At 33.9% G+C, this 17,922-nt stretch overlaps 2 protein-coding genes and 1 non-coding gene across 5 annotated transcripts; 2 read left to right on the top strand and 1 right to left on the bottom strand.

Moving 5' to 3' along the window:
• The first annotated feature begins 3,269 nt into the window (after nt 1-3,269).
• On the top strand, nt 3,270-3,376 carry LOC133035239 (small nucleolar RNA R71). Its single transcript, XR_009686517.1, has one exon. It is a non-coding gene; the product is annotated as a small nucleolar RNA R71 (small nucleolar RNA).
• Nucleotides 3,377-5,727: 2,351 nt separating this feature from the next.
• On the bottom strand, nt 5,728-8,711 carry LOC115721241 (uncharacterized). 2 transcript variants are annotated; one of them, XM_030650500.2, is made up of 5 exons: nt 8,337-8,711; nt 8,146-8,252; nt 6,806-7,298; nt 6,321-6,439; nt 5,728-6,214 (listed from the first exon to the last, which is right to left on the bottom strand). In XM_030650500.2, the coding sequence occupies exons 1-5, from the start codon at nt 8,646-8,648 to the stop codon at nt 6,016-6,018; spliced, it is 1,230 nt and encodes a 409-aa protein (XP_030506360.2). In that variant the 5' UTR covers nt 8,649-8,711; the 3' UTR covers nt 5,728-6,015. The 2 variants fall into 2 exon arrangements, with proteins under 2 accessions (XP_030506360.2, XP_030506361.2); XM_030650501.2 differs by having other exon boundaries at nt 6,806-7,293; nt 8,337-8,672.
• Nucleotides 8,712-11,240: 2,529 nt separating this feature from the next.
• On the top strand, nt 11,241-16,833 carry LOC115718988 (protein SUPPRESSOR OF K(+) TRANSPORT GROWTH DEFECT 1). 2 transcript variants are annotated; one of them, XM_030647821.2, is made up of 8 exons: nt 11,241-12,070; nt 13,843-13,948; nt 14,515-14,713; nt 15,649-15,717; nt 15,808-15,882; nt 15,974-16,072; nt 16,163-16,318; nt 16,400-16,833. In XM_030647821.2, exons 1-8 carry the CDS (start codon nt 11,593-11,595, stop codon nt 16,523-16,525), a joined length of 1,308 nt encoding a protein of 435 aa, XP_030503681.1. In that variant the 5' UTR covers nt 11,241-11,592; the 3' UTR covers nt 16,526-16,833. The 2 variants fall into 2 exon arrangements, with proteins under 2 accessions (XP_030503681.1, XP_060965715.1); XM_061109732.1 differs by having other exon boundaries at nt 11,243-12,070; nt 16,163-16,833.
• Nucleotides 16,834-17,922: the final 1,089 nt, after the last annotated feature.

The raw sequence follows: 17,922 nt of genomic DNA, 5'->3' as shown, positions 1-17,922 counted from the left end.
TTCTGACTTTCTTCCAGTTCTAGTCTTGACAAGTGATCTGCCACCAAGTTCTCAGTACCCTTCTTGTCTTTTATGTCTAGATCAAATTTTTGCAAAAGAAGAACCCATCGAATCAGTCGTGGTTTGGCATCCTTCTTAGTCATCAAGTATTTGATTGCTGAATGATCTGTATACACTATCACTTTATTGCCAATCAAGTAGGGTCGAAATTTGTCACATGCAAACACTATGGCCAGCATCTCTTTTTCTGTAGTAGCGTAGTTTAGTTGGGCATCATTCAAGGTTTTGCTTGCATAGTAAATGGTTCTGAATACCTTGTCAACCCGTTGTCCCAAAACTGCTCCAATAGCATAATCACTTGCATCGCACATGATTTCAAAAGGTAATTCCCAGTTTGGTGTAGTCACAATCGGTGCTGAGATTAACTTCTCCTTGAGAATTTGGAATGCTTCAAGACAATCTTTCCCAAATTCAAAAGGTACTCCACTAGCAAGAAGATTGGATAGCGGTTTGGCCACTTTGGAAAAATCTTTGATAAATCTTCTATAAAACCCGGCATGACCCAAAAAGCTTCGAACTCCCTTAACTGAAATTGGAGGAGGCAAGTTCTCAATTGTAGATACTTTGGCTCTGTCAACCTCAATACCTTCTTTTGAGATTTTATGTCCTTAAAGACTATTCCTTCGTAACCATGAAATGGCACTTTTCCCCGATTCAAACACCAAATTAGAGTCTTCACATCTTGCTAAAACCAATTCCAAGTTGCTCAGACATTGGTCAAACGATGAGCCAAACACTGAAAAATCATCCATGAACACCTCGATGCACTTTTCTATTAAATCTGAAAATATAGCCATCATACACCTCTGAAATGTTGCTGGAGCATTGCACAGCCCAAATGGCATTCGTCGAAAAGCAAAAGTACCATATGGACATGTGAATGTTGTTTTCTCTTGATCCTCCGGTGCTATAGCTATTTGGTGATACCCTGAGTATCCATCAAGGAAACAATAGTACTCTTGTCCTGCCAACTTGTCTAACATCTGATCAATGAATGGGAGTGGAAAGTGATCTTTTCTTGTGGCCTTGTTGAGTTTTCGGTAGTCAATGCAAATTCTCCATCCCGTGACAGTTCTGGTTGGGATGAGTTCATTCTTCTCATTCTTTACCACCGTCATCCCTCCTTTCTTTGGAACAACTTGGACTGGGCTCACCCATTTACTGTCTGAAATAGGGTACGCTACCCCGGCATCTAACCACTTCAAGACTTCTTTTCTGACAACCTCCTTCATTGGTGGATTTAATCTACGTTGTGCATCAATGGTTGGTTTCACTCCTTCCTCCATTAAGATTCTATGCATTACAGTTGAAGGGCTGATCCCTTTAATATCTGCTAAAGTCCATCCAATGGCTTTTGTATGCTTCCTTAGAACCCGTAATAGCTTATCTGTCTCTACAGAAGATAGGGAAGAAGCCACAATAACAGGAAGTGTCTTATTTTCTCCCAAATATTCATACCTGAGATGCTTTGGTAGGACTTTTAACTCTAGTTGAGGAGGCTTTTCAGTAGATGGGGTAGGCTTTGTTGGTATGACTCCTAACTCTTCATAATATTTTCTATTCAGCGGTCCATAAGAATCGAGCCACAAAGCATACTCATAAGCTTCCTTACCGTCTTGTTCCACCACCTCTTCTTGTACCAAAGTCAGATTAAGAGGATCTTCAGCATGTGTCTTTGTCTCCACCAACTGGTCCACCACATCAATTGCAAAACAGTTGTCACTAGCCGTAGGATAGGTCATTGCTTTGAGCACATTAAATACAACTTCATCTCCTTGTACCCTTAGCTTTAACTCTCCTTTCTGAACATCAATTAGTGCTTTCCCTGTTGCCAAGAAAGGTCTCCCCAGGATGATAGGAACATTACTATCTTCTTCCATATCCAGAACAATGAAATCAGCTGGAAAGATGTCCACCTTTACTAACACATCCTCAATGACTCCTCTAGGGTGAGCTAGCGATCGATCTGCCAATTGAAGAGTTACAGTAGTTGGCTTTGCTTCACCTAGCTGCAATCTTTTGAACACTGACAAGGGCATTAAGTTAATACTGGCTCTTAAATCACATAGTGCATTTATTCCTTCAATTTTACCAATAGTACAAGGAATAGTGAAGCTCCCTGGATCTCTGAGTTTTGGAGGGAGTTTCTTCTGTAGAATAGCGCTACACTCTTCAGTTAGAGCCACTGTCTCATAGTCTTCCATCTTCCTCTTCTTTGACAAAATTTCCTTCATAAACTTCACATAACTTGGCATCTGCTCTAGAGCTTCAGCAAAAGGAATGTTAATGTGAAGTCTTTTGAAGATTTCTAGAAACTTGGTGAACTGCTTGTCTAAGCTTGACTTTCTAAGCCTCTGAGGATAGGGTATTTTTACATGATGATCAATACTAATTGGTGGGGACAGTGGTGGTGGTGCTGGGCTGTCAGTAGCCTTCTCTGCTGTTGGTGTTTGTGTTTGCACTGGTTGAGCATTTATTTCTTCGTCTTCCTCAATTGGTTGTGGTAACTCGGGCCCATCATACTTCTTACCGCTCCTCAGGGTAATTGCCTTGCAATTTTCTTTGGGATTAACTTCAGTTGTGCTAGGCAAATTCCCTTGAGGGCGGGTTGCTACCCGAGTTGCTAGCCGGCCCATCCGAGTCCGCAGTCTTTAATTGAAGATCTAGTTTCGGTCATGAATTGGAGCAAGAATCTGTCCGCAAACTAGAACTTCCACCGCAGGCTTGTTCTTTGATTAAACCGTTGGTTCTGATTTCTTTGTTGATAGAACCCACTATTTCTTCGGTTGTTATTCTGGTTGAACCCATAATTGTTGTTGTTGTTGTTCTGTGAAAAATTCCCAATGGCTTTAGCTTCATCCATTGGCAAATCATCCACATCTGCTTGACACTCCGAAAAGTGATGACTTCCTCCACATAACTCACAAACAATTTGGGCTTGCTTAGCTTGCCCTGCAATGATTTTAGTCAATGCCTCAACCTGAGCTGTTAACTTTGTGATGGCATCAACTTCTAACACACCAGCTACCTTCTTAGATTGACTCCTTTCAGTTGGCCACTGCTGATTGTTTAGAGCCATCTCCTCCAATAGATCATACGCTTCATTAGCACTTTTTCTCATAAAAGCTCCGCCCGCTGCTGCATCTATTAAAGTTCTAGTATTACCAACCAGCCCGTTATAAAAGTTGTGAACCAGCATCCACTTTTCTATACCATGATGAGGACACCTCCTGATCAGATCTTTAAACCTCTCCCAAGCCTCATGGAGAGATTCATTATCTTGTTGGCAGAAATTATTGATTTCTCCTCTTAGCTTTGCAGACTTAGCTGGAGGAAAGAACTTTGACAAGAATTTTGTTGCCAGATCATTCCATGTAGCAATAGAATTAGGTGGCAAAGAATTCAACCAACTCTTGGCTCGTTCTCTGAGCGAGAATGGGAACAACCTCAGTCGAATGGCATCATCGCTAACTCCATTAACTTTAAAAGTTTCACAAAGTTCCATGAAGTTAGAGAGATGCAAATTAGGATCTTCAGAAGGGAGACCACCAAACTGAACTGAAGACTGCACCATTTGAAGGATGGCAGGCTTAATCTCGAAATTGTTTGCATCCATCTTGGGTGGCCCGATACATGACCGCACTCCCGTCGAGTAGGGAGAATGTAATCTCTCAAGCTACGGCCATTAGCTTGATCTTCCACGGCACCTCCATTATTACCGTTATTACCCCCATTGTTTCCGCATTATTGTTCACATTCGCACCATGATCTTCGATGTTTCAGCTGATTCGAAACTCTTTCTTGCCTCTTGTTCTTTCGATTCCTCCTGCAAGTTTTCTCAATTTCGTGATCAACTGGTAATATGACTGTTTGTCCTTGACGGCGCATGCACTTAGGATTCCTGAAATAAATCAAGAAAATATTGCAAGAAAAAGGTTAGAAAAAATCAGCAAGAGAAAATATACCAAAGTAGAAGTTAGTATAATTTTATGTAATATTAATCTTTAACAGATCCCCGGCAACGGCGCCAAAAACTTGTTGCTGTATTTTTAAACACTACGCAAGTATACGCAATCAAGTAGTAAATCTCACACAGGTGAGGTCGATCCCACAGGGAATTGGATTAAGTACCACTAAATTATACTTATGATTCTATTCGGTAAATCGAAAGCAAGTATGATTTAAAAACAGTAAAATATGAAAGAAATTCAGAAAACTTAATAACACAATTTAAAGTTGAGCAAGATGAGACAATAGGGAGGAGAATCCTGTTGTTGTTTACCCAAATCGTTAATGCTTAATTACTATCCTATTCTTGGAGTGAATGACAGATTATGAAATAACCTAGCTCCTTTCAGATCTTCTAGATTCTAAATCACATGTTATCTAATTAATTCCTTAATTAAACTAACATAAAATCAGCATTAAGCAATAATCTACTCGTCACATAAGTCATGCAAATACTTTCGTTTCACATAGAACATTGATTATCTTAATTTTAGCATTCTCAATTCTCACTTTTCAGATTTTGAATTGAGATCATAGAGCATGCACAAGGAGATCAATCTTAAACATGAAATTAAGAACAAACTAAGATAATTTCACACACAAGAATTGAGGAATGGTAATTAAACATTAACTAGGCAAAACATTAAATAACAATCATCATCCTCCCTAAATGGGAAATTTAGTTCAGAAATAAATCCATAACCATTCCTATAGCAATATTCAACATAAATAAATTAAAGAGGAATAAAGAAAAGAACTGTTGGTGGATGAATTCTGGATCTTCACTTGAATCTCTATGCTCTTCCTGCCGCTCTCAGCTGTGTTTTAGGGTTCCAAATCGCTCTCCCTGACTTCCAATCGCAGTTTTCTATTTATAATTGAAATTTAGGGTTCGATGGACGAAAATGCCCCTGGTCCGTACGGGATCGCGCCGCGGCCAAGCTTCCTCTCGCCGCGGCGAGAATATTGCAAAATTGGGTGCTCTCTGTATCTCGTAACTCGCCGCGGCGAGCCTCTTCATCGCCGCGGCGACTGAAGCCTTCTGAATTCTCGAGATCTAGCCGCGACCAAGTTGTGTTTAGCCGCGGCCAGATATGCACAATTGCTCAAAAATTGAGTTTTCTTCGGCTCAGCACGTCTTTTAACGAATTTCTGCACCCGAGACCTCTTTTATTCCAAAGAACCTGAAAACATAGAAAACAAGCGTAATTCCGTCCCAACACAGCTAAAAACGCACATAAATTGGATCCAAAACATAGGCTAAAAATAGCCTAACAGAAGCTTCGCCTGAGAATGAAAGGGGTGAAGATGGAGGAGAAGACAGAGAGGTGAAGAGGAACAATGGTGGAGGAGAAGACAAAGAGGTAAGAGAGAAAATGGTTTTCTGGGAAAATATAAAAAAAAGTTAAAAAAAATGGAGAAAAACACCCACATAATAATTTAAAATAGAAAAATACCATAACTTACTTAAAATTAAAATTTATCCATATATCTAATCATTTAATAAAAATCTATAGTACAAGTAATTTCCACTTTTTTTAACAATAACTTCATAGATAAAATGATATTTTTGTAAATTTTTTTTTCTTTTAATAAATTAGCAATAGTTTTGATCTTTACATAAATGGTAGTGAAGAATGTGAAAAAAAAAGAGAGCCATAATTCAAAAGGACAATAAAATTGTAAATGAACAAGTTTTGTAAGTGGAAACTATAGAAAAAGTTTAAGCTAAATTCTTTGTCTAACCCTTTAATATTTGAGGATCAGAAAACTAAAACGCTTATACAAGTGCCCCGAAAGGGACTCAAAACCTCAAGTTTTGCGAGAGCAAATCACATGTTTGACCATTTAAGATAAAACACTTATCTAAGTGCCCCAAAAGGGACTCGAAACCTTCGAGTTTTGTGTAAGCAAATCACATGTCTGACCATTTAAGATAAACGAGGGCTATGCAACGCCTACAATGTATGCATTCCAAGCATCTTGTTGTTCGAAGTGCTTCATCTCCTCGTATTTTATGTCTCGGCCTGCGCCAAATCCAACCATGCTTTTGTTCTCTCCCGTGTTTGGCATTTGCCTAAGCCAAAAATGGACCGATCGAAATCCAGCCTCGTCTAAGCAGTCTTTGATCTCGGGCAATGACCACCTAATAACATAACACACAAATGGGAAGTTTTTCGTTATGTTTTTAGAACTTTCAAACCCGAAATGATTCAGCTTAATACATATGCAAACACTAGAGTCTAACTTACAGCCTCCAACTGTAGGAGAACGCGTGGCGTAGTTTCTTCTGCTGATTCTTGAAATGAAAATGGAGACTAATCCTTGTTTTTCGTTCGAGGATATCGAATTCTGCTTGCTCCCATACATACTGCACTTGACAGCAAATGATTTGAAAAGATTGATCAGATCAACTGAAATGAAACATAAAAAGATGGAATTTAAACTATAATTATAGAGAAATGCTAAAGGCCTAACATCCGAAGTAATTTCTACATCGTTATTAGTGCAATTCAATATCGAATTCCACTCGTAAGACGCCACCTTTGGTGTTAGCACCATAATTACATCAACAATTTTTACTCATACAGTTTCATGTTTAATATTTACTCTTTTGATCTTTCTGTTATGTTATTTCAAATTTAATAAAGAAAGTCTTTTTAGGATGTGTTTTCAATCCTTTCACAGACAAAAATTATCCCCGAATAACAGCATTACATGTCAAGTTTCAACATACCGTAAAATTGGCAAATCTCCTCTGAAGTCTTAACTTTTGTTCCGATGAAGTACCACCGTACAAGTCCATCACGAAAATCCCGCCTTTCTTAGACAACACAGCAAGAGCGTGCTTGAAATACCGCACCAAATCAGCTCGTGAATGAAGACAACAACAGCTATAGTTAAACGCACAAACAATGTCCCTATCGGGAAGTGTCAAATTCCTCATGTACTTATCACCACCAGCCAAGGAAGTAGAGCCCTCTGGAACAGTAGATTCGACTTCATCATTTTTCTCTTCCAACGAAACGTTCCTCATCTGCTCCTGTGGCTCAAACTCGACTAATTTGGCCTCACTCGGATTCAATACATTTCCATGGAAAAGGGACACTCTAGAGTACCCATCAGCCCCGATTTTGTTTATGTTGTTTTCCATGCACCATGTTAGTGCTTCCAAGTCGAAATCCAATCCTACAGCAGTCCTTCTCGAGTCACTTCGGAGCCACTCTGTACTGCCAAACACAAAATTAGTAATTAGATGATAAGGTTGAGATGGCATACCAACTGAGAAATAGCACAATGACCCTAAACTTTATCGATTAAGTCCCACACCGAAAACATTTTTCTTTTTTTGAAACTAGAATCCTTGCCTAACCCTACAACATTCGGTGGGAATCAGGAAACTATAGCGATTGCTATCTAGGTACCAGGAGGTGCTCGAACCTCAAACCTTGAGCTACTCCTATTGGTCACCCCGAAAACAAATTTAAATCAACACCAAACCAATACCAAGAATGCAAAACATGTTGTCAAGGTGATGTTTCTTTTTTCAAACTCAGAAATCATCAAAACACTCTTATGCTATGAAAGACTGAAATTGAAGAACTAGCAACCTCAAGAAAGTATCAAACTCAAAATTAACCCCATCATTATGTAGTGATTGAAGTTGAAGCACATTCATTATCAATAAAATAACCTCCAAAGCTTTGATACAAGACTATATCAAAATACTAGAACAACATATGATTTGTTAACTTAACCAGCTTGAATTGATAAACACACACAAGTTCAAAAGCACTAACAAACCATGAACCCAAAACTCAACTGAGTACTATAAGAACACAAGTGGATTTAGCTTTGGTTACTCTAACCACAATCTTCAAATGCTAATTAAGATTATTTTTCCGTACATGCCCCTGGAACTCCTAAAGTAGCAATTGTCCATGTACTGAATCGTCGTGCCCAGAAAGTCTTTGAATCCAACAACCTTTAATATGCTAAAGTAGTTCTTTTCTACATAAACTTAATAAATCAATTCAAAGCAAGAATCTTTTTCTCTTAATATGAAATGCTATGTACCTGAGAAGAGCAGTACCACAAAAATCTTCCTGGAAGTGAAGAGGTAACCTCCCACCCACATACATAAGAAAAAACTTCTGCAAATAACTGATATCTCCTTTGGGTGACTGTTATTCATTCAAAATCAATAATCAAACATTTTACACACCCATGTAAAAAAAACAAAGAAAATGAGTGAGAAATGGTGAAACCTGAACAGATTGTTGGTAAAGAAGGAATTTTGATGGAGTTTCCGTTGATGGGTATTCATCATTTTCATCGTCTTCTTCTTCTTCAACTTCACTATCAATGTCTTCTTCTTCTTCTTGGTCTGAGAGATTGAGCTTAGAAGGGAGACTAGTGTTATTGCTATAGTCTTCTTCATCATCGTTAAAGGCTGGTCTTCGAGAATGCTTCGGTTGGTGTCTCAATTTCTTATCTTTTTTCCCCATTTTTGACTCTTTCTTTGAACCAACAATGGCTGGCTCCTCAAAGAAACACAGTTCAGACCTTCTTCTTAGCATATGCGAAACAAAGGAAAGAGACAAAGTCAAGGCAAAAATAAAATTAAAATTATAATAATTTGGGAATTAAATGAAGTTTAATTTTTAGTTATAAATAAATAACTAAATTTAATTTTTTTCTGTATTATTACCGAAAGTTAAAATATTCTCTTTAAACTATTAATATTATTAAATTTAAATATTTTTGTCAAGTTTCATTAAATTTTACTAATTCAGTAATTATTTATGTATAAAATTATGTTCTCAGATGTTAATATTAAATTATATTTTTAAATTTTTATCCATATTAATTTTTTTTTAAAATTTAATAATATAGTTCAAATTTTTTTTTAACAACCTTTAAAATTTACAAAGTTTGGAAATTAGCCTTAAATTAATTTTTAAATAAAAAATAAAAATTTAATGACTTAAAACAAGAAATATTTGCACCAATAACTATTATTATTAAATTATTTAAGAATTTACCCTTACCTATTTTAATACTCACAATTTAGGCATTTCTTTTTTATAGGTATACCAATGTATATTTATTGCTTCTCTCTCTTAAACTCTGCCTACATGCTAGCTTTTTTTTGTTTTCTTTTTCTAGACAGTAGCTTTTTTTTTTAATAAAAATCTTATTTTTTCAAAATAACAGTAAACTAGGTTGATCAAATATTTTTTTTTTACATTCTATTCTTTTTTTTTATTTTACATTCTTTTTTGTTTTTTAATCTAATTAGTAGTTTTAGAAAAAAATAATTATATGTATCAACGTGAATTGTATTTATGAAATTTTCTTAGACAATTTTATTGTTTTCAATACCGCTACACGCCTACTAAAATTAAAAATTAACCATATGTTTTTCTTTTACATTTTATTGACTCTCCTAGTTGATATACAATCAGATTTTTTTTTTAAAAAAAAAATATGTGAATAAACGACACAAATTGTTATTATTCTCACTTTCTTTATTTTTTTTTATTTCAAAAGTTTTTTCAGCCACGCAATTTATTATTTGGACACAAAAATTACACTATTATAATCTATTTTTTAAAGTGATCATTTTGACATGTTAGAAGCATATATTTTTTTGCTACAAAAAAAATGACTAAAATTAAAAGTTAGACTAAGGTTTCTTAAACAACAAAATAACACACTATAATTTAAAATCTAAACAAGAAATTTTAAGTCTCCTCCAATATTTATCTTTTTACTTTTTTTTTCCTTTTTGTTTACTTCTTCTTTTTCTGACATTATTATCTTCTTCATTTATTTATTAATTTGTTTTTTTGAAAAAATCTTCTTCATTTATTATTATTTTTTTATTATTCTTTTTCTCTAAATTTATTATTTCTCTTAGTTTTTTTTATTTTTCCTCTAACATTTAGATATCTCTCTTACATTTTAGTATGTGTTAAAAGAAACTTTTTTGTTCCTTTTTTATATTTTGTAACAAAAAGTAATAAAATTTAAAATTTAATAAACTTTAACATATCAAGTAACATCATAACTTAACTTAAAGTCTTTTATTATTTTGTATTTAAAAGTTAAAATATAGTATACTAATAATAAATTTATTTAATAAAAAGAATTTAATATGTTAATAAAAAAACTTATAAAGTTACCAAATAGTATCTAAAACATAATAGAATTAGTTACAATATGAAAATTATTATATATATTAATTTTAAAGTTGTCTGATCAAAATAAGCAACCAAATGTGTATGAGAAAAAAATTATCTTGAATTAATTTTTTTCTAATAAAAAGTAACTAATTGATATATTATTTACATCAAAAGCAACCAAAAGGTTGCTTTTTTAAAAATTTGCAAAACACTAAAATTTCTGGAAGCGAGATTTTTTTATTTTTTTCAATTTTCGGTAATTATTTTATATTTCGGTATTTATGCTGACGTGGCAATCGGTATTTGTGCAAATAATTTTCTTAAAGGTATTTTTATAAATAAAATTAATTTTAGGTATAATATTGAAAAGACCCCTTAAAACAATCCATTAACTTCACATTAAAAGTTACTTAAGTTCTAAAAATATAATATATGCATTATTTGAGAAATTTTATCTAAAAACTTTTAAACACATTTCATTTTAATAAAATTTATATCTTTTAAGTGTACTAAGTTTTTCTTCCCATTTTTATTTTTAAAAAATATACTTATTAAATAAAAATAAATTATATTTTAAATATTAAGACAAAAAAATTATATGATTTTTTTAAAGAATAAAAAATAAATATACATAATTTAAAAAAAATATAAATACAAAAGTAAAATAAGTATTAAAATTTGTGAGGAATTTTTTTTAAAATATATTAAAAATAATCTATAAAAATTATTTAAGTTTTTTTTTTTTGAGAGAAAAAAAAATTATTTAAGTTTATGAGATGTACTTATAGTGCAAATAGAACAAGAAAGAAAAGAGGCAATTACATTATTTAGGAATAATTTCTCTTTTTCTTTTTGAATTTTGAATTATTTGTCATCATTAATGATATTAAGAAATTAATTTTTTTCTTTTCAAAAAAATAAAAGAAATTATTTTTTTTTTAAAAAAAGACATTAAGAAATTAATTGTTTTGAAAAAATAATATTAAGAAATTTTATTTAAATTGCAAACGCGTACATAAATTTCTCTTTACTTTTCTTTCTTAGCTTTTTTTCGAGACCAAAACAACACTCTAAAATTTTCCCTAGAAAATTCTTTATTTTCTCGGGAAAATCCAAAATTCAACCACAAACAAATTCGATTTCAAGCTCAATTTCCAGGCTTTCCAATAAACCAAGCTCCGATCTCATCACTTTCTAATTCCATCTGCCAAGCTAACATCTCAGAAATGAGTTCGTTCAAATCCTAGGGTTTGGTTCATCTTTTGGATTCTTCATATTAGGTATTTGGATTTAGCGATTTTTTTGATTCTGTTTCTGATTTCTCGAGTACACGAACATGTATAGCAATTTTAAGGAACAAGCGATTGAGTACGTGAAACAAGCCGTACAGGAAGACAATGCTGGGAATTACGCGAAGGCTTTTCCTTTGTATATGAATGCGTTAGAGTACTTCAGAACGCATTTGAAGTACGAGAAGAATCCTAAGATTAAGGAAGCGATTACGCAGAAGTTTACCGAGTATTTGCGGCGTGCTGAGGAGATCCGAGCGGTTTTGGACGATGGTGGTCCTGGTCCGGCTTCGAACGGAGATGCTGCTGTGGCGACGAGGCCGAAGACTAAGCCTAAAGATGGTAGTGGGGAAGGTGGTGATGGTGAGGATCCAGAGCAGGCTAAGCTTAGGGCTGGGCTTAATTCGGCGATCATAAGGGAGAAACCTAATGTGAAGTGGAACGATGTGGCGGGTTTGGAGAGTGCTAAGCAAGCATTGCAGGAGGCTGTTATATTGCCTGTCAAGTTTCCTCAGTTCTTTACTGGTTTGTGCTTCTTTTCTTTTATTTGGTCTAAATTCTTATGATTTGATTCTTTGGGTAATTCGTATTGTTTAGTATTTATGTCGAATTTGATTAAAAAAAGCTTAGATGTTTAGCGTCATTCCAATTAGACTGGGATATAGTTGTGTATATGTGTCTATATATAGAGAGACTGGGATAAAGTTGTGTGTGTATATATATATATGGGTAAATAGTGTCATAAGTAAGTTTATCTAATTTTTTTGTAAAATTATAATTTTTCTCCAGTTTTGCCATGATATACTTTAATATTGTTGAACCTAGACTGTATATTATAGAGTCTGGACAGAAACATATAATGTCAGTTAATTCTAAATCTTCTTTTAATAAATTCAAAACAGTGTATTGACGAAACTGGAGAAAAATTATAGTTTTACAAATATTAAGTAATTATGCCGTGCCGCTAAAAAAATTTATTGGGCTTATGCCACTTTATGCTGCAATTTACTCTATAAATATATATAGGATTTAGGCTTTACTAATTTGTGCTTTTTTCTCCTTATTTTTCTTGGTCTAAATCATTATGCTTTGATTATTGGAGTATAATATAGTTTAGGGTGCGTTTGGGGAGTGACTTAATTACTTAGTAGTGTAATTATATTACACTGTATATTAAGATAGAATGTGTGTTTAGATATGAGGGGTAGTTATATATGAATTGTTGATATTTTTTTTTGTCAAAATAGTTAGGAAAATAATATTTTTTAGTAGTGTATGTTTGAAGTGGAAATTTTATAGTAATTACACAATGTAATTATACTCATGATTCTCATTAGGGCCATGATAATTGGAGAATGTCCAATATACCAAATTGTGTAATTATCTCCAATCCAAATCGTTATGCTTTGATTCTTTTGAGTATAATATTGTTTAGTGTTGTGTTCGGAATTCACTTTGTAATTCTAAGTCGTGTACTGATGAAAATAATATTTTTTAGTAGTTGCTATTTAAATTGGAAAGTTTATAGCAATTACACAAAGAAATTATACTCATGGGGTTCATGAGAATCAGGATCTCTCAATTATTTTCAATTATAGTAATTACATTGTTAGAGAAATGTATATTACCTTCAATTACACCCAATTCCAAATTCCACTAGGGCTTTCCAAACACACCCTTAGTACTTTTTGTCAAATTTGACAAAAAAGCTTAAATTTTTAGCATTTTAGACTGGGATATAGTTGTGTGTGTATATATGTGTGTGTTTATACTATATATATATAGTCACATACCACTATAAATGTGCCTTGTGCCGAGTCTTGACTTGTTGGAAAAGCATTTGTTTTGGTCAATGGGTAGATGAAGTGATTTTAGCAACATGGTATCTAAAAGATTGAAAGTTCACCATTGCTAATGGTTTATTCATTTCTAAATCTTAACCATTATCCTTTCTGAACTTGTATTACCCTACCATGCATTGGCGATTTTATTTTTGCTTTTACTTAGTACCTTACACCTTCTAATTGTAAATTAGTGTTATAGTTTGCAGAATGATTCATAGTAATCTTCTTTGCAAATGATAATTATGTATAATAATTTATTAAGGAGTTCTAGTTATAACATAACCTGTTGAACACACCGCATGAATGCACATTGTTTGAATATGAACATCAGTCGTTAGATTGTTTAAAAAAGGGTACTTGTTGTACATTATATCAAATGCTAGGTTTGTACTCTGTTACCCTTTGCTTCTAGGGTCATAACTCATAGTTTAATATGGTATTATAACTGTTTAGGGAAGAGACGTCCATGGAGGGCTTTTCTATTGTATGGACCACCTGGAACTGGTAAGTCTTACTTGGCCAAGGCCGTTGCAACTGAAGCTGATTCTACATTTTACAGGTAATACATTTTGTTACCTTTTTTATATCTTGACATTTTGAAATTTTTATTGAACATAGCCGTTTACAAAATGTCCATAAGCTGCTTGATGAGGAAGCAACCCCTGTGATTTTGGTACTATATTGAACATGTTTTCTTGTTATGACTTGTGTGGACCTGTGTAAAGAAATTTACATGTCAGTCTCAGTTCGAGCTGCTTTTTGTTCCATAGCTTTCTAACTCATTGCATAGTAGATAGAACCCATAATGAATTGAACTATTGTACTTGCATCTTTGTCTTATGACTTTTGTAAGTTTTGATGAGAGCATATTACATTTTAGTGTAGTACCTCTTCGGAAGGTGTAATCTTGTCATTGGTGCATAAAGTATACTACTCTATAAGTACTTTCATTCGGTTTCTGTGGTGCATAGCTTGTTCCTACATAAACTTGTGTAAATGAATCTCATGTTTATATATTAGCTAGGTTTTGCATAAGGGTGTGACTAATGGCAACCCTTTGCATATTTAATTTAACTTACTTTCTGCTGGGGCCTAATTTTCAATTATTTTGATTACATATGGCAGCGTTTCATCATCAGACCTTGTTTCAAAGTGGATGGGTGAAAGTGAAAAGTTAGTTTCTAATCTCTTTCAAATGGCACGAGACAGTGCTCCATCTATCATCTTCGTTGATGAAATAGATTCCTTGTGTGGCCAGCGTGGAGAAGGCAATGAGAGTGAAGCTTCGAGGCGTATTAAGACCGAGCTTCTAGTACAGATGCAGGTAAATGCAGCGGGAAGTTGTGAATGTGGATTATTGAGTTGCTTGGTCAATTTTTATTTCATTTGGCTCACTCACATGCTCTATATTATGCATCCTATTCTCGCAGTGACTTATTTTAACTATATATATGATCATCAAATTATTTCGGGCTATTAGTTTTACACAGAGACCGATGAAGTAGGTTGATGTGAACCAACCCCCTAGCAGTAGTATTAGCAATAGCCAAGCAAAACAGTAGGAAATTAGGCTATGGCAATAAAAGAGAAAATACAATGCCTAGGCATTTCGAGAGGCCTAGGATAGGATGTCTCCATGATGCAAATAGAGAAAATACTCAATTCTTTGCATACCCACTCTAATCCCTTACTCACCTCTATATATACTATTAAAATCTCACTGGAGACTACTCTCCATACATCGAGTCATACCCCTTTATTTCCTATACTCCAGCACACCCTATTAATATGGGGTCTAACATAGGTTGTGTGTATTTGGTTTCTTTTTCTGATTGTGTTCGGGCTTAGTCCTTCTCTGGAAGGTTGCTTTATTTTCATCTACTTACCTATTTTTCTTCCTCGACTTTTAATGAATGTTTATTCCTTCTGTGAGAAAATTAATATGATAAGTGTAATAAAAATTGTCTTTTTAAGTTTGTTCTTCATCAATAGATCCTCGATATTACTTGTTTGTTGAGATGTATCATAAGATTTTGTTCTTTTTCCGTATAATTATGCTCCTAATGTATCAAATAATAGTATATTTAAGAGAAAATGGGTGTATCCTAATTTCCATGGTTATCGTTAGCTATTTGGTTTATTTTAAAAATTGTATTGCCTGTTATTGTGGGGACTTTATTTGTTTATTTCTCTTATGGAAGAGTTGATGAACTCATTTGCAGCTTGTTGCTTAACTTGAATTATCTTTCAAATGTTTAGGGCGTAGGAACTACTGATCAGAAAGTACTTGTACTTGCGGCGACAAATACTCCCTATGCTCTAGACCAGGTAAAAGAAAAAAACATGAAGCTTTTCGTGTCTTCTTTTGAAACCACTTGCGATCGGTTTTGTAGCTATGGCTAATTAGTAGAAATGCAGGCTATTCGGCGACGTTTTGACAAGAGAATTTATATTCCTCTACCCGATGCAAAGGCACGACAACATATGTTCAAGGTAATTTAAAATGATTACAGTCGATCTTTTATTATCTAATCTAAACAATGGCTTAAAGTTTGATGTTTTGGCTTTTGATAACTATTGCTAGGTGCATCTGGGAGATACTCCTCACAACTTGACAGAAAGTGATTTTGAAAGCTTAGGTCGTAAAACAGAAGGTTTTTCGGGATCAGATGTTGCTGTTTGTGTAAGCACCACCGAGCCTCATGATATGCTATCTGTTTTGTTCTTCTTAGAAGAAATGTAATTAACTGTTTACTCGAACTGTTTCCCACAGGTTAAAGATGTTCTTTTCGAACCTGTTCGTAAAACACAAGATGCAATGTTCTTTGTTAAGAATTCTGATGGTATGTGGGTACCATGTGGACCGAAGCAACCGGGTGCGATCCAAGTATCTATGCAGGATCTGGCAGCACGAGGCGAAGCTTCAAAGGTAAAGAAAATCCCGGCCCTCATTCCAAATTCAGTTTTTTTTCTTGTTGTATCTTACATTCTGATTTTGGTTGTTGTGCAGATCCTTCCACCTCCCATTTCGAGAACAGATTTCGATAAGGTGCTTGCTAGACAGAGACCTACCGTGAGCAAATCTGACCTCGAGGTACACGAGAGATTCACAAAGGAGTTCGGGGAAGAAGGGTGATCAAATTTTTCTGTAATTATGATAAAAAAAAAAATCAATCCACGCTAATCGTTGTCGTCGTCATCATCATTGGTGGTGGATCTGATGTATTATTGTTTTTCACTTATTAGTTTCTTTGAATCTGGAAAAAGGAAGGCAAATATAATATAACCTTTTCTTCAATTCTGTATTGAGACCAAAAACATCATACTTTGTTTGATTTGCCTTGATTTAAAAATTTCTGTAAATTACAGTTGAAGAAAAATATGCTTCCAGATTACTTTTTTTTAACCATTGAAAGGTATTATGAACATGGTTGAATTTGTGTATATCATTTGCTTTGATGATCATTTCAATTTGGTTTGTTTTTAGTGCTAATACATTTATTATTGTGTAAAGTTATAATATATTTTTAATACACTTGATCCCAACACCAACTATAGGTCTCGGGTATCGGGTCTGGGTTGGAGATTGGTGCTGACTTCAAATCCTTGGTAAATATTATAATATAAGCTAATACGAACTATTTATTATGTATTAAATGATACAATATATATTTTATTAAAAAATTTGGTTGTAATAATTAATACAATACATTGCTTAATTCAAATATAGTGTTATTTATTATTTTATACAATACAACCTTTATACTGGAAATTAGAATATAAACTTTCATATTATGCACTGATGATGGATTTGTATTTTTTGTTTAAACTAAATATAATAATTAATTGACTCAAAAAAAAAAAATATAATAATTAATTTGTTTTAAGTGAAATATTTGTTATTATAAATTAAAATGACAAGTCATTTACAATAATAGTGTAGATAAGCGGAGGGATATTCTCCAACTAGAAATGAACCTCATCTTCCCCTTAACGTAAGCTTAGTCAATCGTTGGACAATTATATTTGTTGTACGTTTAACATGAGTAGCAGTTCATTAGAGAAAAATGATATAAGACTAAAGATGTTTACAATCAAATCATTAAAAGAAGAGATTGAATTGAAGGGAACTCGCAAAGTAAAAGAAACCATAAGTGCATCTGTCTCCATTTGTGCAATTAGCGATTGTAGTTGAAGAGCCTAATTTAAACTATAAAAAAGAGTTTTGGCCTCCATTTCATGGGGACTGAAATTGCCAATCCGAAGCTTAGATAGGGCTGCGACAACCTGGCTATTAGAGTCCCGAATAACAACACCAACACCAACACCAATTACATTTTGCGAAACGTCCATAGCAGTGTCTACATTCATCTTTAAATCACCCATTTCAGGAGGTTTCCATGGGGTAGGGGCAGCAGCAGCAGGAGGTGGCTGTAGTGGCAGGTGTTGTTGTATGGTATTTGTCCCTAGCTGATCTGGAATTGCCTAAATACGTTGTGGCAAAAGAGGCAAGGTCTTTTGTTGATTTTGCAT

Source organism: Cannabis sativa, chromosome 2 (genome assembly GCF_029168945.1).
Source record: "Cannabis sativa cultivar Pink pepper isolate KNU-18-1 chromosome 2, ASM2916894v1, whole genome shotgun sequence".
NCBI classification, from domain to species: Eukaryota; Viridiplantae; Streptophyta; class Magnoliopsida; order Rosales; family Cannabaceae; genus Cannabis; species Cannabis sativa.
The sequence above is the reverse complement of the archived record's forward strand: the minus strand, read 5'-3'. Positions and strand labels throughout refer to the sequence as shown.